Here is a 26,094-nt window from a genome sequence, read left to right as displayed (position 1 = left end):
CGGCCATCTCTTGGCAACTGCTGAAGTGTCCCCAGAGCCGTAATTAGCAGCGAGGCACTTACAACCCTGCAAGGACTGACGAACCAGAACGAAACGAACGCAGCAATTCACAGAAAAAGCAGCATCTTCAAGTTCTTTCAAAGGAACAAATTAAATGTAGAGCCAACACTTTAGAATGAATAATCTCAGGTCCCATCTTTTTCTGGAAACCTGTGAGGACCCCCAATCTCTGCACCTGCCCTGGGGCAGGAGCGCCCCACTGGCTCTGACAGGAGTCCTTTCTTCCTCTCTTCTCTTCCTACATTTATTAGCCTTTATATTCTTCTTACCCAGGGCCTTCCAGTTCTCAGATGTCTTAATTCCCAGCCAAGGTGAGAAAGTTAAAAATTGACTGGCAGGATGCTTAGTGGAAATATCTAGTAGGTATTAGGCAAGTGTTCATTTCCTCCCAGGCTCATAAGGCGGATGGCACAGCCCATCTCAGGGAAATCTCAACCCAACTGCAAACCATTGGCTGACTGGCTTTTCTTCCCTTTTGACGTATCTTTTTAACATGTGGTTATAGGTTGGAGCTAACTAATCTGGGCTTACTAATCATTAGCCATTACGGGAGGCTCACGAGTATCTGCTTCTCCCTAACAAGACTTCAAGCTCCAGAAAGGAAGGAGAGGCAGGGCACAGGCCTCCAGAGCCTTTGTGTTCCCTTAAAACGCCCGGCTCAGCCCTCCTGGTGGCAGCTGCCAAGGGAAGGGAGGGGAGGGCCATTCAGAGATGGTGGGATTGACAAGGAGCACCATAGTGCCTCTATCAGGGTCAATGGAACACATGTTTGTCTCATGTCTTCCTTCCCTCTTCCAAAGATGATGTTGAGGAGAGTAAAAGAGTTTTAAGAGGAAAAAGGGGTGAAAAAGCACAAGGCAAAATGTGGTGCTAAACGGGGCAATTGAGACTTCTCTTTAAAATCCTCAGTAACATTGAAGAAAGCATCCTGCATGAAGTGTCAGTTATTCAAATTGCATCATCCAGGCTTTCTCCAGGGCAGTTCTGACCACACGGCTTATCACTAGTCCACTTTCACTAGGAGACCAGGAAGGGAGGGGGAGAGGTGCATCACCATTACAGGTGTTTGTTGTGCATCTCATCAGGCCCAACACACACCTGTGGCCTGGAGACACACCGGGACAGCTTAACGCAACAGCCTGACCGCCTTCTGTCACATTTCTCTTCTACTCCTTTTGCGTATGTGATGAGAAAGAAATTATATGCATCATTCTCTAAGGGTTTTACAGTCTATTAAGATAGAAGAAACATAAAACAGGATAAAGACTTGCATAGGCTAAAAAAAATCAAGATATAAGTAACGACAAGTGAGATGGCACTAAGGCGAGGACCTAACCATAACCGAGAGGCCTTGGTTTAGGACGGTGGTTCTCAGTCCTGCTTGCATATTAAAATGCTCTCAGGAGTTTTTAAAAGAAGGTCCCCAGGGCCAGACCGCAGGCCAGACCAGGAAATCCAAATGCCTGGTATAGGGACACAGCATCCAGATTCCTACGGCTTCACGGGTGAACCGATGTGCAGCTGTAGCCAGCACCAGGGGGATCAGCAATGGGACTGTGGGTGGTTAAAAAATTCCTATGGCTGCTTCATTGTCTTTTTAAGAAGAATGCATTTTTAAGTGTTGTTGTTTTTTAATGTCATATGCAAAGGGGGTCAGAATTGAGGCAGTTGGGTTGGGAAGAAAGATCTGGTCTGGGTCTGGGAGGGCCTATTGGGTGGAAGGACCGCACACGCAGGGCCGTCGGTTTGCAGGGTGTGTGGCTCCACTTGCTTAGCCATGGGCGCCTGAGGGTGCGGAGCGGCAGCCGGAGCCCCTGAACAGACAGGGTCACAAGAGCACTTGCACTTAAAGGTAACTTCTGGATCGTCCGAGTGAAATTCTGAGACTCAGCCCTGGTCTTTAACCGATATTAATACACCAGCAGCCGTGGCTCTGATTTCTGGGACTATCCCACGGGGTGGGCACGGGGCCAGCATTTTCACCGGTCCTGGCCCTGGCTTGCACCTCTCCTTCTAGGGGACAGGCTGCTAAGAGATGCACCCAGGGTCTTCTGATAGTTTCTGTGAACTTAATATAATGATTTTGTTGCAGAGAAAAATGACTGAGGTCTTTTCTGTGAGGTAGGTGAGCATAATAAAGCTTTCTAAGCGGGCACCTGTGCAATTCCTGAGCGTGAAAGGTGAAAATGTGAAGCTCTGTATAGTAAGTAGCAGCAGAGGCAGCAGCATCCTGAGACCAACTCAGACAAATCTGCTTTAAGCTCCAAATATGACCTACATTACAAGTGGCAGAATCTGATGGTGCCTCGGGAGGCATTTTCTCCCACTTGTTCTAAATCCTGGAGCCTTCACGGGCTAGCCTGACGTGAAGGAGGGACTGTTTCGGACCATATCTTGGAGAAATCATATGTTGTTTTTACGTAGGGCTAACAAATAAACAAAGATCTGTGCTCCCTCTGCTGGCTCCCCATAGCAATATTAAAGCAGGAAGGACCACAAACAGTGCCGGCATCCTCAGCAAACACTCAATTCTCCTGTATGGAGAGCAACCACTCATTTTTTCTTCGTTTTAGACATTCTTTGAGAGAAATCCATCTTGATCACCTTCTGACCAAAGCACTTGGAAATTCTTAAAATATGATGTTAAATTAGACATACCTCTAGTTCACAATTACCAAATTGTTAGCTGTGACTGTAATAGTAATTTGGGGATCATTTATCAACAGACATAAGGGGATCCCTCCCAGATCTTAAGGGCCAGACACAATCATTAAAGCAGTTTTGGAAAACAAAACAAAACAAAAAAACCCCTAAAGTCCAAGCTAAAGTTTCTCTTTTCTCCTTTTGTTTTATAAGAGCAGCTTCCCAAAAGTAAAGATTTACACTATTTATATCCTTTCTGATAATGTCAAGCATTAGACTTGATTTTCCAAATCATTAGCATGCAGAAGAATGACCTCATGGTGAACAGATGCACTTGGCTGTGAGCGGCAGCGATTACATCAGCCCCTCCCAGCAGTCAAGGGCGCCCGTGCCCATTAACCCTTTAACGGCTCCTCTGCTGGACCCCCTTCATTGGGAACATGCTTGGAAACACAAACTTAGTCCCTTACCCCAATGTGCGTGTGAAATGCACATATGTACATACATGGAACATATCTATACACACATGTGTGGACATATATTTGCAAACACACACTTGTGTGTGCGTTAATTGCAGCCAATAGTTTAACACTGGTTACCACTTAGAAATTGTTGGTCAATAAGGAACAAAAAGGAATGCAAATTACAGGGCTAGGTAAAAAAGCAGTCCCAATCCCGATTCTACAGTGGGCATTATTAAAACAAGGAGTGGGCAGAATAGATATGAGGTACGTGGTTATTGTAAAATAACATTTTTGCACTGGCAAAATAGGTTTTTAAAAAACTTCTTTTAAAAAAGCTGAGCACCCACCTATCAGCCAAACAACAAAAGACCCTGCCTCACATCTGTGGTTGACAGTGAATCATGAATAGAGGCACACAGTTGGCCACCGTGACCATCTACGGCCGCCTTGGGTGACAAGCGACAGCACCGGGGCAGGGAGAGTCTGGGGAGAGGGCACTTCCCACTTAGCACGTCTCTTACTTACAGCGAGGACTTAAAGGCCGACATCAGAGTCCTTCCCTCTAGAAACAGGGCTGCTTGCTGCTACAAAACCAGTGTGCAGTGAACACAGCCTTCAGGTTACTCTCCTTCTGTGTTCACAACAAAGCCCTTGTACAAGGATACAAAGAAAACCCGAGAGCCCCTCACTCCTCAGGCTGTGCATATGCATGTGAGCAGTAGCCCAAGGCCCGGCTTTGGTGACCCTGCTGGCCAGGATGGCCAGGTTGGGTCCGATGGGCACTGTGGGAGCTTAAGCTGCTTGGGGTCAATTTTTCCAATTGGCTTGCTGCTTGGAAGAGCAGACTTCCCCCCCTCAGTTTCTTAGTTTAAGCTGCTCAGCTCATCTGGGTTTGATCACACTTGTCCCAAGATAATAAAAAACACTGTGAATAAGTGAGAAGTGTTTTCATCTGTAAAAGTGGTAACAGACAGTGGTAGGGATTCCTCGAAAGCAGAACCGGCGCGTGCATGGGTGAGGAGGTAGCTCTGAAAGTGCGCTTGTGCGCGTTCCACCCTCACTGCGCTGCCCCCAATTTCAGTTCAGGTCAAGTTCATTTCTAGTTCCTTCTTAACCACTGTGGTGGGCACATACACAAAGCATTGAAAGAGAGAGAGCATTATGCCCTGACTCAAGTCCCATCCATGGATTGGTGTGATATCCATATAAAATTTTTTATCACTCAACCCCTATTTCCCTAAACCCCAAACACTGTGAAATGTGATACTGGTGTAAATAACTTGAAAAAAAGGAAGGACCAGGATTTGTCTTGATATTCCATCTTTGGTTTCACGTTCCTTTTGTACAGGTTCCAATGTGCACATTTCTGAGCTGTCAGAACCTTTATCTGTTAAGGGACTTGGGCAAACGCTATGTTCTTGGAGAAGCTTGTCAGTAATCCTCTCCAAACTGCAGGTCTTAAAAAACCCAAACGACTCCTACAGTCTCACTTAAGAGGTTACCTACACACTAATTTAAATTGGTTTAAATAGTTTTAAACTTTTGGAAAAAAATCAAGTTTATACAGAGGCTAAAATATACCTAGAAAATAAAGTTCATCAATATTTATTTCAATAGTCAAAAGCCTTAAGAACGTAACAGTTGAACTGATGAGTGCAAATATCTATTATTTAATCTCTTTAATTTTAAGAAACAAAAAGGTTTCACAAAGCACTGAAAAAATAAGCCCCAAATCATTGTGAGGGTGAAAAAACCAGAATGATTAGCTTTAAAAAAATTAGCTTTGCTATAGATCTTTCATGTGCTTTCACCAAGAATTAGAAACAATTTTAAACCTCTACCTAGACTGGGTATGAAATCTTCATTTCCCTTGAAACTGATTTCTTTTTGGTTTTAGAACGTTGGCAGAGAGTATAAAAGAATTCAATTCACAGCTGTTCTACCTTTTTTAATGTAGGAAACATTAATCAAAGCTTTAAGTTATAAGCTTTTCTCATGTTGCTTAGTATTCCAGTTCAACAAAGATCAATAGAGGCCATCCCTGTGTTCCTTGACGCCTCACCAGGAAGCAGGGGCGTGATTATGTAAATCGCATGGCTCTGCTCCCTAGGCCAGCTTGCTTATCTCCCAGGCCTTCTGCCTGCTGCTCCTGGCTCCCCTGGCGAGTGCAAGCCTCTCCTCTTATCTCTCCACAAAGCTGGGAGAGGCAAGGACCGAAGCCAGCGATGTTAAACAGTGATGCATGGCTGATTTTATTTGTAAGTGATTTATTTCACGGAATTTAATTTTTTTCACTTTGTGTATAAGAGATTTGTTAACAAGTCAGAACAGGAGAAGGAAGGTGGTGTCAGAGGCAACTGACACAGGTTAGAAATCTATTAAGCGCCCTCACAATGTGTCTACACTAGCAGAAGGAAGCCCTTCACTGAGAATTTCAGCATGCATTGACTAAGCATCCCATTTACTCTCTGAAAGGCAATTCATCTGCAATTACATGCAGAAATTTGTAAGTAATTCTATTTTTAGAAAAAAAAAATTAACCACCACCCAAAATAATCATACAATCATTTTAGGTGTCAGTATACCATTTCCCCCAAATTGTTAATATAAAAGAGTAAAACCTAAAAACAAGAATATTCATGGAAACATTTGAAATTTCCCATTTGCCTAATAAATGAAAATGACCGTAAGCCAGTTTCTAAACAGGTTCCACACCAGGTGCTGCTCTGGTCGGCGGCTGGTCCATGTGACACAGGCCACTGCAGAGAAGGCTCGTGCGGCCCTGCCGTCATGATGGACCAGGGGACACTGTCCTTCCATTCCTCCCGCATTAATCCCTGACCCGGGTATCTCGAGTATCTCGGCAGCGTAATCCCCATTTAGCATTAGTAGCAACGGCTTCGACTGTGAGGAACTCTTTTTTGATAAGTAAGCACTGATGCGGGCATCGCTTTTAAACAACATTATTCCCAGCTCAGCAAGAAACCCACACTCCCAAATGAACCGAGCACATCACTGAGGAAAGTTCATTAACCTCGCTAGATTCGGAGGTTAACAGGATAGCTGAAGAAAAGAACTGGGTGAACAGCTCGGATACAAAACAAATTAAAATGAATGTCATCATTCCTTTTGATATTCATTAGTTGATTCAGAGGGAGAATGCTCTTCTTAAATTTGCAAGCATTTATCTGTGAAAAACAGGTGTACATCTGCTGCTCGAGTGTGTCTTAAGCGTGCGAGGGAAGAATAATGCAGACACTCACCCGTTCCGCCGAGGGAGTAGCTGGGAGACGGAGAAAAGACTTGGGCTGCGAAATCCTCAAATGTCATTACTTCGCGGTGGTTCTGAATTATGGCTTCGAGATAGAGAGCTCGCTCCTCGTAGCTGCAGCGATCGGTTAAGGAAACAAGTGCATGTGCAGAATGGCACAGGAAACAATGCCAGAGTCCACTCTGCTTTACATACAGTGATGCAACTTTTACGTTCTGTCGGGGGGAAATTACCTTGCAAGTTCGTTAACATCTGTCAGAAATTTAAGGATTGGTCTTAATGATAAAATTCTGATTTTGAGACCTAAGTTTCTTTTGGATTTCATTGCACCCATCACTAGTATCAATAAAAAGTATGTACACCCATCGTTACAGGATCACATAAAAGATTATTAAGATTGAATCAAACAAAAAAAAAACCAGAGGCATGGACTATGACAGCATCTCTTTCCACTGACAGCTGGGGGACAGATCTGGATCTTCTCTTGCTAGTTCACGGATAAAATGTTCTTTTCAGCCTACCGACAAAATGATTTGCTACTTCAAGGAAGCATCAGTGAGAAGGTGGTGGCACACACTTCTCAAAAATAAGCTAATGCATGTCCCTGGGAAGAGGGAAGGCCGAGGAGGTATGCTCTGAGGGGGCTCCCGAGCCGAGAGCCGAGATAGGCTGTGAGCATTCGGAGATAAGAACAAATACGTTGGAGAATCTAGCAGAGAGTGCGCAAGGCAATACTTAAAAAAAAGACCGCCTTTTAATTAAAACTGCAGTCTGGAACACACGCATTCAAATGTGTAATCAAAAACCAGCCACCAATAAAACTTACAAGCGTAACACACTGAAGCAACTTTCCAGCTGTCTTAACAGGACCCCTGCGTGTGGCCGCCTTTCATGGGGCAGAAAGCAAATCTTCCCCTTTGTGTGCGGCTTCTGTTTCCTGGGAAGGTGAATGATGCACTTCCAGTAACAGGGTAACGTCAGAACAATTGGACAGCGATGGAGGCACCGCACGTATGACTTTATGAATTAACACGTGGGGAAGGCGGCATGATGTCTCATTTGCTCCTTCCTCATCGTCAACACCAAAGTTAAAAGATGCGTTTTGGTCACTGTGAAAATCATGCTAATTTCCCAGGAACACAGGGGATGTGGATCACCATCAGTTTATGATCTGTAGCGACAGAAGCGATTCTAACATTTCTCATTGTGTTGTCAAAATGGCCTCTTTAAAAATGTAACTTGGTGACAATTATGCCCTTCCAATTAGCTTTCGATAGAGCACGTGTTTTAAAACAGGAAAATATTTTTCTGTTTTCTCGGTGCAGGCTCTCCCTCCCCTTCTCCTGGGCTAGACTCAGAGGAGCACTCTGCACCACGAAACCAGAGGCAGTCTGGGCTGTGCTGTCAGCACAGCGGCCATGAGTCACATGTGGCTCTCTAAATTTCAGTTTAAATGAACTCAAATAAAGAACAGAGATTCAGTTCCTCTGTCCCCCTGGCTGTGGCTCGGGGTCCCCGTGCTGGATGCACAGACAGACACACCTGCCGCTGTGGAGAGCATGACTGGGCAGTGCTATTCCAGAATTTGCCTTTAGGCTGTCTCTATGCAGCTTTTAAAAAGGAAATTGAGTTTCAAGGTTTCAAAAGTGGCCCCTCTGATGATTTATGATCTTTCCCAGAGGGGGTCACACAGCCCTAGGCCTGCAAGCGTGAGCTGCTCCGGCTCCTCGGCTGCAGGCGGAGCTCCTGGCGACTCACCTTAACTAACGAACAGGCTGCCAAACTTCCTCGGCGAGAGGCGCCCGCTCAGGCCCAATTCCAGAGGGACCCACTAATGCCATTCACGTCTCATTATGAACATGCTTATTCTGCACAGTACTTGGCTGTCGCCGCGGCTCGGCCCTCCATGCATGGCCCCAGCAAGCCGCTGGTCTGGGGAACAGCAGGACGTTAGGCCTGAGTGGCCGTCTGGTGAACAGGCACTCTGACACTAAGCTGGCACGTGCTGGCCCAGCAGGGGCCGAGTGAGGCGTGACAAATTACTCAAAGAGCTAAGCTAAACTTATGTCTGACAACCACCTGAGCCTTCGGACAGCCATGGCCCGCTGTCAACACTCAATTCATGGAGCCTCTTTTCAGCCCCCAGTTTGCTCGTGGGCCTGGGTTAGAGCAGGTGCGTCCCTCTAAAGACCTGTCATGCTCTGCCTGGAATCGTCCTGCTGTTTCCTGAAAGGCCCCACTGCGTCCGACACATCCACATACAGTGCTCGGGACAATGGTGAACAAAACAGAAATGTGAATGCATCTTGCTAAATATGCTATCTGGGAGCGTGTCTGCTATGTAAATCAAGCTCACAGTCAAGCCTATACAGGGATGCTGTGTGCAATCCCATAGAAGCTGACCCCAGACAGCAGCCTGTCATCCTCATCCTGCATGACAGCCCCTGACTGTCCTAGCGAGTCCCAGTCAAGGCTGAGAGCAGGCCCAGCGCTAGAGTTCCTCAGGGTAGCAACCAGGTTGTGAGATTCTCTGACTCGAGGAACAGCTGTGGTATGAACCCTAACATAAGGCTCTATGGGAGACAGAGAGCACAAAGGGTGCTTCTAGACCTGGATAACTAGGGAATTCAGACTTCATAGAAGGTTCCTGATCTCAGTATTTTTGCCCCAACTGTCACAGGTTCCCCTTCTCCCCCCAGGCCCGTCCTGTGCTGGTGTAGGAGCCTTAACAGTGCTCAGGTGGGTGTTGTCGTCTAGACAGACATCCATTAGGGAATGGGTGAGACCAGGAGATCATCAAAGGCACTTTCACTCGTGGTCCAAGCCAGGTCATGTAAACACCATGACAAAAAGAAAACAAACACCATCCCAAGGCTGGCAGCATTTAGAGACGGCCACGCAGCTCATGGGTGCCCCAAATCATTTCTTTTAGAAGCTTTAAAAAACGAAGACATGCTAAGATGTGCACTGCATGCTGAAAGCGTGCTGGGCAGTGTGGGCAGTGCATGGCCAGTGACCTCTGACTGAAAGCAGGTGGCTAAAGAGACACCTGGTCTCAAATCCAATTCCTGTTTCAATACTAACCACTGCCCTTTATTCTCTTAAAAAGACCACTAACAATTGTGAAACCTGAATTCTGTCCTGAATTTACTATCTCACTAAAAACCACACAAAGTACTTTTTTTAGACAGCAATTTTCCCCTTAATTACTCATTTCAGAGACCATTCAACTTACTAACTAGAAACCCATCTTGATTTGTGGTTATTTTTGAGTTACTTTGGTGACCCATTCTGTCTATATTTCACGTAAGAATTTTTATCAATTATAGATCTTCCTCTACTTGACTGAAGAGGCCATCGGTCTTCACTGGTTACATTTTATCAAAACTTCCAAGAGGACTTTCTGAGACACTCAGACATACTCTGCTGGGTTGCAAGAGCCTGAGAATCCAAGTTCAAACCTCCCCCTTGGCCCCCCCTGTTTATTCTGATTATAATTTTTTTAATTTTTAGAAATGGCAGCAGCAGATGACAGGAGGGAGCTTACTTTTTGGAGGAAGATGGGTCTAGGTCTGAATTCCAGCCCTCTCCCTCAACAGCTAGGGAACCCCGGTCCAGCTGCCCGCCCTGTCCCCCCCCCCCCCCCCGGCCCCACACACACACCTCGGTTGTCTTATGTATAAAAATGGGGACACTGACATCTGCTTTTGGGGCTGCCAGAAGGATTAAGTGGAATCATATGAAGCATCGACCCAGCTTCCAGCACACAAAAGAAGCTTGATAAATATGAACAGCCTGTTCCTCCCACCCCCTTTCACATGGCTTGGCCACAAGCAGGCCTCCTTCACACTGCAGCCCCCTGAGGTGGGGGGCGTGTCCTATGGTGTCCATGTGACTAATCAGGAAACGGAAGCTCTGAGTTCAAGTAAGTTTCCAGAATCATGGTTAGTGGTGTAAACTGGGGCTAGAACCCAGGTCTTCTCACATTCACTGTTTGCAGCCAATATCTAGAATTCTAGAATACATGGAATTTCAAATTTTAAGCAAGATTGGGAGCTAAACTCCAAAGGAAGATAAACCAATTGACTTAAATATACCTGGGTATAAAAATCAACCTGCAACTTAAACTTGAGCACATGGCTTTAAACTGCTGACTTTATAAATTCATGCAAATAACAATTACTTCATTGAATTTCTTTTTACTTATTCAGGCTATGTGCTTGTTGACTGTACATATAGTAGTTTTAAATTTCTATCTTGGGATAACCTTTACCTTGGATTAATTCCACTTTTTTTTTTTTTTTTTAATGAAGGGGAAAGAAGAAATGCTTGAAAGAGTCTATATTGCCAGTTGCATTTTTTTTTTAACCCATGAAGTCCTTCTGGCCTGGCCTTCTCTAAATTTCCCAAGCATGAACACCATACTCAGGTGGACAAAGACGCTTGGAGGAGGCTGCCCCTTATTGCTGGGCACAAACCAACCCAGGGCCCTGCCTGTGACTGCAGCCTCCACTCTCAGCAGTGACTGCAGAGAGAGGGAGCACGTCCCTGGGTTGCAAGTTGATCCCTAGCCCTGGTGGGGCGTGTGTGGTAGGCAATCAATCGATATGTCTTTCTTACATAGATGTTTCTCTCTCGCTCACTCCCCTCCCATTCTCTCTAAAAATCAATGGAAAAAAATAGCCTCAGGTGAGAATTAACAACAACAATAACAAACCAAACTGATGAGAACAGAAAATAGCACTCATCAAACTGATCTTTCCTCACTCATTGGAAGGACAAAAATGAGCTTCTTTAAGCCCAAGGTGGATATAAAAAGTATAAGTTTGCTAATTAGAGATAACAACAACAGGAAAGTCCATTTGGTTGAGACACAGAGAAAGCAGATGGTGTTATTTTTAGGATCTTCATTCTAGAAATAGATTGAAATATTAGAGAATTATAGAAAAATTCAGAAAGTTATGAAAACTGACAGATGGGCTTTAAAGAGCTCAAGTCAAACATGGACACAAATGCCATTCATGGGGGTGGCAGTACTGCTTCAGCCAAAATGTTTCTCTACAAAAATACCGTTGCTAGAATTACTATGCACTGAGTGACAAAATGGCCTGAACTAGACTCAAAATACTACACATGTACATGGGCCTATTGTGTATGATTTCTATACATTATCCTGCTCTGCTCATAAGACTTGATCTCAAGTGAGTTTGCCATTATCAAAAAGCAAGTCCACCTTCACTCAAGTGTGCATCCATTCAATAAATGCGTACTGAGTGCCCATCTGTGCTTGGTGATGGGCATGCAACTGGGAAATGAGACAGATGCTGTCCCCGCCCTTGTCAAACCTGCCTTCTAGCAGGGACAAATCCACAGAATAAGGCAGACTGTCCTTACATTAGTGCCATGTAGGAAAGAGGGGACAAGAAAGGCAGGGCAGTCTCTGAAGAAGTGGCAGGAAAGGAGCTAATCACGGGGGATGTGGTCAGGGGGTGGTAAGAGCATTTCAGGCACAGAGGGATGAACTGGAAGGAGCTTAGGGCGTTTCAGCGGGTAAAAGGTGACTGGAGCCAAAGGGTGGCAAGAGGGGGAGGAGGTCCAGTGGAAAGACTGGCTGTGGCTAGGTCAAGGGAGGCCTGTTTGAGGCAAGGGAGCATATGATTTTACTTAAGTTTTTGGAACTCTCTTAGAAGATCTTCCATCACTAAGAAAAGTCTAGCATGCCCTTGAGTTTTAAAGAAGGAATGCTGACTTGCATCTGTATATTCAACCAATGGGTTTGTACAAATGTCTTAATAATTTATACTTACTCTTTGCCTTTTTCCAGAAGTGAATGACATCTATTTTGGGCAAGTGGAAAAGGTAAGAAGGTTACTTGAAGATTTGAAATGATCAGAATCTCTGAGAATAGTCTTGACAGAGAAAGGGTCATGTTGGGTGATGGGCCTGACTTGGAGGGAAGAGGAAATGGAGCTGAGGTGGGGTAGAAGCAGCCATCCTTAGACGAAAAAGAACAAAGCATTATAGACCAGATAGTGGGAACATTCCTCACACAAAGATAAGTACTGGGCTCACATAAATCTGGTGAAAATGAGATTGCTTAAGACAGCTATAGCCTGGCTGGCTTGGCTCAATGGTTGAGCATTGACCTATGAACCAGGAGGTCATAATTCGATTCCTGGTCAGGGCACATGCCTGGGTTGTGGGCTTGATCCCTAGTGTGGGGAATGCAGGCGGTAGCTGGTCAAGGATTCTCTCTCATCATTGATGTTTCTCTTTCTCTCCCCATCTCTCTTCCTCTCTGAAATCAATAAAAATATATTAAAAAAAGATAGCTGTGGATTGAGGAATGCTACCCTCAAGCAAATGCTTAAAATATATACATACATACATTTTAAATCTAGTAAAAAAAAAAAAAAGATGAGCCAACAGTAGCAGAGACTTTGAGCTCAGAGAAGAAATGACTGAGAATATTTTATAAAAGTAGGAAATTAATGAGCTATCATCTGTTGGTCCCACTATCAGTAGCCTTTGGATTAGAGAATGCAGTGGATGATAACACCTTCTCATTTTGGGGGCAATTTTGTGAACAGTGATCAAAGGATAAAGTTTTAAAATGCCTACCAGTCTTACATATGACACCAAACGCACAAGCAACCAAAGAAAAAATAGGAAAATTAGGCTTCATCAAAATGAAATACTCTTAGACTTCAAAGGGCTCTATCAAAAAAGTGAAGAGACAACCCACGGAATGAGGGAAAATATGTATTTGCAAATCTTATGAGACCCTTCATAAGGGTCTCATATACAGAATATATAAAGAACTCATAATAAAAGCACAGCCCCATTAAAAAAATGGGCAAATGATTTGAAAAATATTTCTCCAAAGAAGATATACACATGACCAATACATGACAAGATGCTTAACATCATTAGTCAACAGGGAAATGGAAATAAAAAACCACAATGAGCTACTTCACACCCAGAAGGATGGTTATAATCAAAGGATAAGAATGAATAACAACAAAATTTAAAAAAAAAAGGATGAACAAGTATTGGTGAGAATGTGAAGAAATTGAAATTCTCATACTTTGCTGGTGGGAATGTAAACCGGTGTAGCCACTATGGAAAATAGTTTGGCAGTTCCTCAAAAAGTTAGACATAGCCTGGCTGACATGGCTCAGTGGTTGAGTGTCGACCATGAACCAGGAGGTCACAGTTTGACTCCTGGTCAGGGCACATGCCCGGGTTGCGGGCTCGATCCCCAGTGTGGGGCGTGCAGGAGGCAGCTGATCTATAATTGCCTATCATCATTAAGGTTTCTAACTCTCTCTCCCTTCCTCTCTGAAATCTATCTATCTATCTATCTATCTATCTATCTATCTATCTATCTATATCTATCTATCTATCAATCAGACATATGACCCAGCAAAACCTGCTCCTAGAGAACTGAAAATATATGCCCACACAAAAACTTGGACGGACACATTCACAGCAGCATTACTCATCATGGTCAGAAAGTGGAAGCCCAAATGTCCATAAATCGATGTACTCATAGATAAAATGTGATATATGCATAGGATGAAATAGAACTCAGTCATAAAAAGGAATGAAATACTGAACATGCTACAACATGGATGAAATTTAAAAACATGTTAAGTGAAAAGAGCTAGTCACAAAAGGCCATCTACTGTGTGACTACATTTATATAAATGTCCAGAATAAACACCTCTATAGGTTTTATTTTATTTATTCTGACAGAAAAGAAATTAGTGATTGCCAGGGGCGGGGGTCAAAGAGGAATGAGGAGTGACCACTATGGGTATGGGGTTTCCTTTTGGGGTGATGAAAACGTTCTGGAATTGAATGATGATGATGGTTACACAATCTGGTGATTATGCCAAAAACCACTGTATTACACAAGTGAAAGAGTGAGTTTTATGCTATGTGACTTATACCTCAACAAATGCCTACTGGTGTACAGTACACACTATGTATCCTGGGGAAGGTCTTCTCACAGAAGATCCTCACTGACCACACACCCGAACCAATGGCAAGGTGGCCTAGCAGAGGCAAAGCCCTCCAGGTCTTGGTGTGGGATCTTTTATTCTTGGAGACACCTGAGGAGGGCAGACCATGTGGCAGGGACTGTCTCTGGAGTGGGAAGGAGCACCAGGACAGAGACAGTGCTGTCCCTCACAGCATTCACCCTTCACATGCCCAGTGGCAAGGAACCCAGTGAGTGGAATGAATCCAGAGGGTAGTGCAATTCCCTGGGGGTGGACAGTGGTCTAGGCCAGACAGCAAAGGGCCTGCCACGGAAAGAGAAGCAACATCAGTCTACAGCACCTTGGAATCACTGAGGGCTTAAAATAAAAGCCAGCAAGATCTAATCTGTACTTGAGAGGTAATGAGGGGTGAGGGGAAGGACATGTGAGAAAGGGCCTAGAAGGAAGAGGGACAAGAGGAGAGAAACTAGGAACTAGAGGAAGAGAAGAGAGAGAGGAGAGAGGGGACACGGGCCTCAAGAAAGCACTGGTGGAGGGAAGGGAGGGGAGGAGGCAGGGTGCAGGGCTCTCTGGGGCAGACCCAGCTGCACGAGGGTGAGAGAGAGGGAGGAGGGAGGGTGACAAGATGAAGGGTGGAGTCTGATGGACCTACAGGATGTCAGCTGAGAAATACTGGGGAGGTGATGAGGGCGCTTCAGCAGAGGCCTGGGCTGGAGATAGAGAGCTGTGAGTCACGGGTCGGAGATGATCATGGAGGGGAAAAGGGGAGAACGCAATGCTGGGAAGTCCCTCCTGCCCACATCAGAGGGGGATCCAGAGTGAGAGCCCTGTCACAGAACCCTGGGAGAAGCTTCTAGAAGGAGAGGCCTCTGCTTCGATACCCTTCTGGGTACTCAGCCTCTTCCCTGATATGCTACCCAGCAGGATACACCACTGGTGGGCTGGGGTGGGCATCTAATAATCCTAAATAAGTGGATAAAATTCCATAATAATCGAGACAGGAACAGAGGCTAGTTCCATCCTGAAGCCATGTATCACTTCTACAAAGATTTTGTTTGTCTTTCCATATAATGCAAACTTCAAATTCTAGGATTAAGACCCCAAATAAATGAATCATGCAGAGTGAATGTCACCGCCTGGCTATGGATATAGAGGATGACTCTACTAACCAAATAAAATGAATGTTTAGGAAAAGGAAATTAAACACATAAGATAGTAGATTAGGTTTCAAACCCTAATGATACACTCCTGGAGAGGAAAACAGCCCACTACTGCCAAGAAAGAAGAAAATACCCAAATAACCAAGTTTAAGAATAATTCTGAGGAAATAAGAGTAAATGGGAAAAAAATAGGTTTTCTTCAGGCTATTAGATTACAGGCTTTTGGAGGAGGTCTGCTCTCAAGCCCATGTCCTTCTGGCATAGGCAACGGAAGGAAGGTCCCCTCAGAATCCGAGATGCTGATGGGTTAGATCTATATTTTATTAGAAACGGTCCAATCAGTTCTTCCCAGGGATTGATTTGTGAAGGAGCACAGCCTTAATTACAGCATTTTCCATTTCCATCTTCTCCAGCTCTAGTGCATCCCACTTTCTGTAAATCACCAAGTGAGAAAGGGCCCTGTGACACTGTCACTCTATGTCTCCCATCAGGAAAAATGTAAGTGACAAGAAAATCAGTCATTCGGCGAGCAAAGATTCTGAAGGCTGCTTTGCTGATGACAACGACCCAAGAAGTGGCGGATCAATATGAACAATAGAGAGCCTAAGAGTTCTGCCTTCTGTACACCAATACCTTGATTTCTGGGAGGAAGGGAGTCAATGTCACTTGAACCGTTTCTTTCACTGATTTTCATTCATCACAAAGATATGGTATGCTAGGAGCTAAAAATGTAGTCAGAGACATGTGGCAGATATTCTGGTTATCACTTTCTTTAAATAGTCCATCCGTTGACTATCAACAACCCAGTAGGCCCAGATGAAATCAGACTGGGCTCAGGAATGGCAGAATTAAAATTTTGTAGTCCAAAGTATTTGCACTAAGCTCAGTATAGATTTTTCATTTCTGAAAAATAATTTTGGGGAAATATTCCTCTTTATGATGTTTGTAAAATTTGAGCTATGTTCTTTTTTTAATCCTCACCCAAGGATATGTTTTTTATTGATTTTAGAGCGAGAGAGAGAGAGAAAGAGAGGGAGAAACATTGATGTGAGAGAGAAATATCATTAGATCAGTTGCCTCCTGTAATTGCTCAAACCAGGGATCAAACCCACAACCTAGGTATGTACCCTGCCAGAAAATCATACCCAAAACCTGAGCAAGGGACGATGCTTCACTTGGCCAGGGCTATATTTAAGGTTTTTTTTCTGTACATTTAAAAATAATAAATATGAATATATCTAAAAATAGAAAATTACCTATCCTATCTAATAAAAGAGTAATATGCAAATTAACCACCACTCCACTACACCTACAAGGCACACCCACCAGCCAATCAGGAGTGAGTATGCAAATTAGCCCAACCAAGATGGCTGTGGCCACAGAGAGAGCAGGAGGCTTGGGTTTCCCCGGTAATGGAGGAAGCCAAGCTTTCCATACAGCCTGGCCATCCTAGGCCTCCACTCAAGGCTACAAAGTTTCAATTATGGAAGATAAATAAATCCCAACAAAAATGGCAGCAGCCACGAGCTGGAGAGAGCAGGAGGCTTAAGTTTCCCCTGGCAATGGAGGAAGCCAAGCTTTCCGCACACACTGGCTGGCCTAGGCCTCCACTCAAGGCTACAACGTTTCAATTATAGAAGATAAAATAAATCACAGATACCAGGGCCTCTGCTTGGGTCACCGGGGGTTGTGGCCAGCAAACCACCACAGGCTCCTCACCCAGGCTACCCCACACCCCAAGGGAACCCCCACCCTGATCCAGGACACCCTTCAGGGCAAACCAGCTGGCCCCCACCCATGCACCAGGCCCCTATCCTATCGAATAAAAGAGTAATATGCAAATTGACCATCTCTCCAACACACAAGATGGCTGCCCCCATGTGGTCAAAGATGGCTGCCCTCATGTGGACACAAGATGGCCACCACAAGATGGCCAGCAGGGGAGGGCAGTTGTGGGCGATCAGGCCAGTAGGGGAGGGCAGTTGGGGGCAATCAAGCCTGCAGGGGAGTGCAGTTACAGGTGACCAGGCCGGCAGAGGGAAGTTGGGGGTGACCGGGCCTGCAGGGAAGGGCAGTTGGGGGGGGACCCAAGCCTTCAGGGGAGAGCAGTTGGAGGGGGACCAGGCCTGCAGGGTAGGGCAGTTAGGGGTGACCAGGCCTGTAGGGAGGGCAGTTAGGGGCAAACAGGCTGGCAGGAGAGCAGTTAGGCATCAATCAGGCTGTCAGGGGAGTGGTTAGGGGGTGATCAGGCTGGCAGGCAGAAGCGGTTAGGAGCAATCAGGAAGGCAGGCAGGTGAGCAGTTGGGAGCCAGTAGTCCTGGATTGTGAGAGGGATGTCCGACTGCTCGTTTAGGCCCAATCCTATTGGGATCGGGCCTAAATGGGCAGTCGGACATCCCTTGAGGGATCCCAGATTGGAGAGGGTGCAGGCTGGCCTGAGGGACACAGACCCCCGTGCACGAATTTCGTGCACTGGACCTCTATTATATATATAAAAACCTATATGCAAATAGACCAAACAGCGGAACTGAACAACCAAACAACCGGTTGCTATGATGTGTGCTGACCACGAGGGGGCACACGTGGAACATGTTGGGCATCGGCCGTGGCGGGATGGTGGAGCAGGTGAGCAGGGAGGCCAGGCCAAGGTGGAGCACCGGTCGCTGTCATCAGGGCAAGCCTCTGGTGGTTACTGAATATTCTTTGCTCCCGTGCTCCATGGTCCCGCCCAGCGCTGGCACCCACTGCTGGCGCCAATCGCCCCTGAGGGCTTCTCCACCTCCCCCTGCTCTTGAGGGGCGATCGGGGCAGCAACCGCTGCTGGCACCAGCCTCAATCACTCAGTGCCGCCAGTGGGTGTGAGCAGGGTGGTGCTGTTAGCGCGTGGGAATGGCGGCGAGATCGGGGCTGCTGGCAGACAGGGGACCAGGGGCTGCAACCCACCCCTGTGCCCACCGTAGCCTCGCATCCCACAGTTCCTTTCAAGGTGCACAAATTCGTGCACTGGGCCCCTAGTATTTTTATAAGGGCTTAACAGCATCTGTGTTTTCCAGGAAGATGCTCACTTAATACCAAATTATCAGATGATGAGAAACTCCAAGAAAAGTTAGGGGTTTACCAAATGCCAGTGACCAAGAAACTGAGGAAAGCAGCTCATGTGAAGGGTGCCAAGCAGCTTCCTCTGGCCTGTTCAGACTCCGGCCTAGTGGGCAAAATAGGGCGTCACGGCACACCTGTGTGCAAACTACCGCCGCTGCCCCACACCTGAAACTCAATACACCCACAGACTTACCAAAGAAAATGCTGCACAGTTATCGAAACCTAACTGGAAATTTGGGGGAATTCTAATGATACAAAGCTTCTCCATGATCAGCAGCAGAAAAACTGTTTGCCATTTAATATTAAAGCAACCGATTTCTGGCCATTAAAAACAGTGTGATACCAATGGCTCACGTAGGCAGAAGCTACACTGAGCCAGGACACAGGGCTGAGCTGTCACACTGAGTAGCACAGGGCGGCGACAGCCTGGGGCAGCACTCGGAAGACCTGCTCGGTCTAGGCATGGCCAGGCCTGCCAACAGGCATGGCCCCTGTGCCAACCAAAATGGCAGGTGAGCACAGAGAAAAGAAGTTTCACTAACGCTGCGGTTGGAAAAGCAGTTTTGAGCAGCAGAAGGGCAAAATGCACCTTTTCCTCCTTTTACATCTGTCCCAGCCTTGGGTCATTGTGAGATAAAAAGAAAGAAGTGCTGATTATGAAGTACACAAGAGTAACTTAAAAAATGCAGGGGGAATTTTTATGCTTTGCTTTCAAGGTTGGTCACAAAACTTCCCGGGAGCTGCGGGAATGACTGATTTCATGAGGACCAGATGTGGGGTTCCACCTCGCCAATCTCAGCTCTAGGCCGTGCAAAGGAAGAGAAAATGTAGTTATGTCTTGCTGAAGGTCTAGCTGCTTGAGTGGGCCAGATGTCCCTGCAATGCCCTCCAACAAAAGGGGCAGAGAAACGTGTTTCCTTGAGTCCCTGGCTGAAGGGCCCTGGGGTCGAGGACCCCAAGAAGTGGGCACGGGTTCCTGTGCCACTCCAGCTTCCCACGAGGAAGGGAAGCTCCTTTTAATGAGTTTAAGGGGCGGTCTTAGGGAGCAGCCCAGTGTGCGGCTCAGGCATATTCTCAGACACACGGGGTGTATTGTGGTGTACAGGACGCCCTCTTACAAACACACCCCATGGGAAAAGTCCTTGTTCTGACAGCCCTTCGGGTGAGTTGTCTGTTTCTGGCAAAGAAATCAAACCATATCCTGAGCATCACTAGCCCCATGGCAACAATCACAGGTTATATTTAGAAAGTGATCCAACTAAGATGACCAAATGCTTTCCGTGGGCCAAGCATTGTGCTAGGCCTTTTATAGGCCATCTCATTTAACCCTCACAACTGCCTCACATGCTTTGTGCTATTATTATCCTATGTAATAAAGATGTAATATGCAAATGGTCGTTTCGCCGTGGAGCTTCACAACCAATCGCTTAACGACCGGATCACGGATCAGCAGGAGGGTGGGGCATCGAGCTACAAGTGGGCGGGGAAGAGCTACAGGAGGGGGCAGGCAGCAAACTATGAGGGGGGGACGAAGGGGTGCGGAGGGAGCTACAGGAGGGTGGGGCAGCAAGCGGAGAGCTACTAGAGGGTGGCAGTGAGCTACTGGCGCACGGATTCGTGCGCAGGGCTACTAGTCTTGTATAAAGGAGGAAACTAAAGAGCAGAGAGCAGAGGTACTTGCTCCTGATCCCCGAGATGGTAAATGCCAGGGCCTGGACTCAAACCCCAGCAGCCTGTCTTCCAAGCCCCCCTCTCAATAGCATTGCCACTTGACATCACAATTCTCCCTGCAAGAGGAAAGACCCGTGTAGCTACAACTAACAGAAAGCCCAGTTCCGTCCACTCAGTGGTGTTTTTGTGGAAACATGAAGAAATAAATGGACGTCCTTCTCCCACCCCCTCTAATTCAGACTATTATCCAACAATTTCAGGAGGAAAAAAAAAAACTGTTTGAAAGATTTCTCCTCCTTCCAACTAAATTAACCTCAATGCTCGAATCTCAAGTATTTCTAGCTACAATTTGTCAGCGGGAGAAGTTCCTGTGGGTTAGAGCAGGGATGGGCGTGACTCTCACTAAATCCCACTGGAGTGTAATTCTTCTGTTCGGGGCGGACTTCTGCAGCATGGACACACCTAGTCCCTTTATCCTGCGCTATCCAACACAGAGGTCTCTTTCCCTCTGTCACTCAGTCCTTATTTAACCCTGCCCTCCCTGCAGGCTCACCCATTCACTGGTGGCCTCTCCACCTCGACTCCCACTCCTCCCTGCCCCCCGCCACTCCCCGGCCCCGGCCCCCAGCCTGGCACCCTGTATCACAGGGCCATGTTCATCCTTCATGTCTGGGCTCCTGGTGGTACCATTTACCGGCTGTGGTGTCCCCCATGCCTTTCAACCTGATACTAGACGGTGTTACCCCAATGATTCCACAGGCTGTCAGTTTCAGAAAAGCAATTTTCTCCATGAGCTATGGCTAAATCTGGCTCAGGGTGGACTGTGGGAAGGAAGAAAGGGGATTTCTGGGGGGGGTCTTCTTTTGTATTTGGAGAATATCTGTCATCAGGTGCACAGTAGATATTCAGTCCCATTTCAGTGTGACATTGGACAACATCTATACTACATTTCAGTAGGTATCTTTGAGTATCTAGAAATTTCCCATTTTAAGAGTAATGCAGAAAGAAATAAAGAAACAAGGCTGTCCCAGTGGGAACAAAGATCAGAATTAGAAATTCCCTCATGATAATGCACAGTTTAAAAACAAAAATGTATAGATAAAAATGATGGGTTATTTTCTAGGATTATTCCACTTTATACTTCAAATGAAAACTACTTGCTTTTATACTTTACATGCAAAATTCCCTGTCAGATATCCTATTCATTCTGATTAAAATATATGTGTCCCATTACACCAGAAACAGCCCTGAATGCTGTTAGATAAAATTCCCAACTCATACAATTCTCTGGGACTTTCCATTCGAGCCTCATAGATATCATCTTTAGGACTAAAAATATAACTGCAGTATTACTTAAAATCATAATCAAATCATTCTCTTGCAAATTAGGACACTTACTCTTGGAAAAATAGCAAAATTGAATTAGATGTGTCTTTTCTTGATGGATCAAAAGCAGCGCCATTAAATCAACAGTTTTATATGAACGGCATGAGATGTGGCCCAGATGAGGAAAGTGTGCTTTGGAGACGTTTTGTACTTTACGTGGGGAGAGCTGGAGATGTTCCTCGCAATTCGAATATGAAACACAGTTGGATCACAGGTCCCTGGAACGGGCCAGATAAGGTCTCCGTGAGGCAGCCCAACCACACCAGGAAGCCCAGGTTCTTCTTCCCTCCATTCCTTATTTCTTCCCATTATTGTGCCTGCCACCCACCCACCCACCCACCCACCTGTCCACAAGTGGGCCTGCCCGTCCATCCAGCTACTTACTGAGTGCCTCCTATGCATCATTATTCTTTTTTCAGATGTAAGGTAAGTACTCCCTTGCTCCGCAACTCTTGGACTAAGTCTTGCTTTCTACAATGCCCAACCATTACCGAGTGTTTTAGTATTTGGGGAGGCTTTAAGACACATCATGGCAAGGTTACATTATATAACTACCGAGTTCTGTTGGGATGATATGTCACTTAGAATAAAAGATACAATCTTTATGAAATAAATGAGAACCACCGAACCGCTGGCATAACGCTCTGCCCTTTCACAGCCAAGACCCCTGGATCCTCCTGGGAACCTCACACCAGAGATGATAAAGCAGAGACAAGGCAGAGAGTGATCTCTGAGACCACCCAGCTAGTAATGAGCAAGGCTCAAACTCAAGCCCAGGACAATTTGTTCGGAATGCTGGCATCTTCTACTCTGTTGTGCTATATCAATTTAATTTGAATATTATTTCAGTTAAGAGTTTGCAATATTCGTGCTAAGTTAACTCACAAATACTGCTGTTTGGTGCTGACAAGAAAGATGAGGATAGACAAATTAGATCCTTTTCCCTCCCAAGAGAAGCACAAAATAAATTGGTCATGTTCATAGCTGATCTGCCATAAATGGTGACTTCCTAGATGAATTATTATCTGATTGACACAGAAGCCAGAATTTAGAGTAATAAACCATATTAATTCAATCCTTTCATTGATGCATCAGGAACTGGGAGGTGGGTCTGACAGTCAGGCACACAGGCTGGGGGGCAAAAAGGGACCACTACACACAGGGTCTGCACAGAAAGCCTCTGACACAGCCTTGGGGACGTCTGGATGAGAGAAACAGGAGGGCAGAAGGAGAGGGGCCCAGGCAGGCAGAAGACGTTTCAAAGAGCAGACAGGTCTAGTGGACATTGCAGAGAAAACGGAAACTTAATCATGCATCACACTTTACGGTTTTTACATTTTTTATTCCATTTGTAAGAATATTTGCAAACTGGCAATAGACTATTCTAAAATTCTTCTTGATATGGGGAATGGAAACACACAAAACAATTTTAAGCACCTCCATTTCAAAGTGAGTATGTGTCACCATGTCATAAATGTCACACATAAATGTCACACATTATCCAGAGAGAACAGGCCTGGATGCAGCGGCGGTTCCCGGAACAGGCCTGTGCCCTGGGATTCCCCTCCATGTGCAGTTCAAGTATGGGCTATCTTCACTGAGGAACACCTACCAATGTTACTTGCACAGATTTAACCAGAGAGGTAAATGGGTTAACTTGTACCTAATAACAACTCATACTAAGGTCACTGAAATCATGTATCTTTTTGAAGAGCCGCTTGGTGAGAGAAATTACAAAGGCTGTGAAAAAGGAACCACTGCTGCACAAGGGGTTAGGGATCTTGTCACCATCGGAATTCAGCATGAGAGCAAGCTGTTTTCCCTGGTGATCCTACTGCTACAGAATAACATACTTGGGTCACTTCCTAGAGAAGGTCAGAGAGCGTGACTGTCTTATTGATGAGCGATTGTCTCCTTTGGTGATAATTACCGGCCTGGTATCAAAGGCAGGTGATAGTGATCCCAATGGGACAAAAAATGGGGGAAAGGTCAAAAGTTACCAAGTGGTAGTCCCACCCAGCTTCATGACAATGCTAATCTTGTTAAAAGTGAGCAATAAGACACTACTGAGCTTTTATTTTTGAATTTTTTGGAGGACAGATTAAAGGCACCTATCCAGACTTTTTATCACTTAGTAATGCCATTTAATACCCTTGATTAGGAGAGAATTAAAAATAAAGGTCACAGCATTTTGTTAGAAAACAGTTATGTAGCTCAGCTGGCGTGGCTCAGAGGCTGAACGTCGACCTAAGAACAAGGAGGTCATGGTTGGATTCTCTGTCAGGGCATATGCCTGGGCTATGGGCTCGATCCCCAGTGTGGGGGGTGCAGGAGGCAACCAATCGATGATTCTCTCTCATCATTGATGTTTCTATCTATCTCCCTCTCCCTTCCTCTCTGAAATCAATACAAATATATTTTTTAAAAAAGAAAAACAAACAAACAAAAAGAAAACAGTTATGTAAAGTTAATGGTTTAAGGAAGACTAAATAGCGGACTAATTCAACATAGGGAAAGTAGATTCAGCCATGTTACATGTACATGGGAAAGCAAAAAGTTATTTACTTACTTACAATGATTTATTTTGAAAGAACAAATTCTGATCTCTTTCCAACCAGCCTGGTCTCTGTTTTTGTTTGTTTATTTGTTTTAAACTAGCTGGCCTCCTCTTTTTGCCAGGGAGCATCATTATCATTGTTAAATGCACACATTCCTGAAATTGCCCATTCTGGAGCTGCCATATGAGAAGAAGCTGCTGTCTGCTGGGGCCTCTGTCAGGGCACAGCCAGAACCTCTGCTCCAGATGTCTGCAGGTCCACAGCTGTCTTGTGCTCCCTGCAACTCCTAAGTGAATTCTGACCATACTATTTTAAGAAAGACCACTCAAATTTTGGGACAACCCATTTGACTATTTTCACTTCATGCCACAACGACAAAGAGTTACATCCATCTATCTGTCTGACCACTTATGTACCAATCCTGCACCAAGGTTATTCAGACTAATTCGCAGAAAATTCTGTGAAAGAGGTATTGCTATATTCACTTTAAAACTGAGGTTCTGAGAAGTTAAAGATTAGGCTAACAGTAGCAATTTCAATTTCATTCATGGTTCAACCGAATAATTTGAGAAGGAGGAGGAGGTGGAGGAGGAGGAGGAGGAGGAGGAGGAGGAGGAGGAGGAGGAGGAAGAAGAAGAAGAAGAAGAAGAAGAAGAAGAAGAAGAAGAAGAAGAGGAGGAGGAGGAGGAAGAGAGAGACTGCATTCTTCCTGCAAAATATTTTGAAAGAGGTAGAACAAACTAGGAGAGATACCTAAGCCCACAGCAGTTGGAGGTCTGGAAAAGCTGGGGCCATACATGGGAGACCATGTCCAGAGGCCAACAGACAGTGATAAATCAGGAATCAGCCCTATGATGTAAGCAATAAATACGAAATCAATTTTTTTGAAAATCTGTTACATTTCTGTGTAAGCTGCACCACCAATAGGTTGACTTACAGCTTAGAACATTTCTTGGATGAGGCCTAAAAACTGTAAACATTCATGAACAAACCCCCTCAGCCCATCTGAAGCAAGCTCTCACTAATTAATTTCATAATTAATGTGTTCTCACTTAAATCTAGTCGGCATCATGTACCTGGCATGTTCCAGCCTGGATGCGTTCTTGAGAATGAAGACAGTGGTCATAAAGGACTGGGTCTGGAACCTCTGCTTCAAAGCACAAAAGTAAGTGCTCGCACAGCCCAGAGATGCAGTCAGCATTGAGAAAAATCAGAAACTTTCCAGAACAGAACACCGATCAAAGAAGAAATAGTATTCCATGATGTGTATTTTATATAGTACACAATATAAATGGAGATACAAGTTTTGATTATGTTTTTGGTACCAAAAAAATAAAAAATAAAAAAGCACGGAGGTTTTAATCACAGCTTTTCAGACATGGCAGGCAGTTGCAGATCGCCTGCAGTGGGAGGAAGAGAGAAAAAGGAAGGAACGGAGATGTTGTGGGGGCGTCCATGACTTGGTGTCTGGAAAAACAGCCTGAAGAACCAAACTTTACTAATGTGGCAGGTCAGCGTATAGAAGCAAAATGAAGGCAAAAAGTAAAGCAGATTTTAATAGCAAGGTTAGTCTCCCCCAAACAAAAGTCGCTCATGTCCCTGCACACTGGCCTCTCCCGAGGACGCCCGGGAAGTGCCGGCAGCTTCTCTTAGAGCGGGTCTTGGGGAAAGTGCGGCCTTGAAACCGACAGGCGGCCCCAGGGCCTGGGCTCTTAAACGGAAGTTCAAAGCCAGGGTAGATGGGAGAGGGGAAAAGCGGCTTAAACACAAGAGGGG

General features: G+C 45.4%; 1 protein-coding gene across 1 annotated transcript in view; it reads right to left on the bottom strand.

Annotated features, from left to right (window-relative positions):
• Positions 1-26,094, bottom strand: part of RALGAPA2 (Ral GTPase activating protein catalytic subunit alpha 2) — a 288,867-nt gene that overhangs the window by 14,969 nt on the left and 247,804 nt on the right. Inside the window, exon 38 of the mRNA XM_028144951.2 lies at positions 6,431-6,552. Within this exon, the coding sequence (XP_028000752.2) occupies positions 6,431-6,552 (122 nt within the window). The remainder of the gene's footprint in view (positions 1-6,430; positions 6,553-26,094) is intronic.

Source organism: Eptesicus fuscus, chromosome 12 (genome assembly GCF_027574615.1).
Source record: "Eptesicus fuscus isolate TK198812 chromosome 12, DD_ASM_mEF_20220401, whole genome shotgun sequence".
Classification (NCBI taxonomy): Eukaryota; Metazoa; Chordata; class Mammalia; order Chiroptera; family Vespertilionidae; genus Eptesicus; species Eptesicus fuscus.
This window is presented reverse-complemented; position numbering and strand designations above follow the sequence as displayed.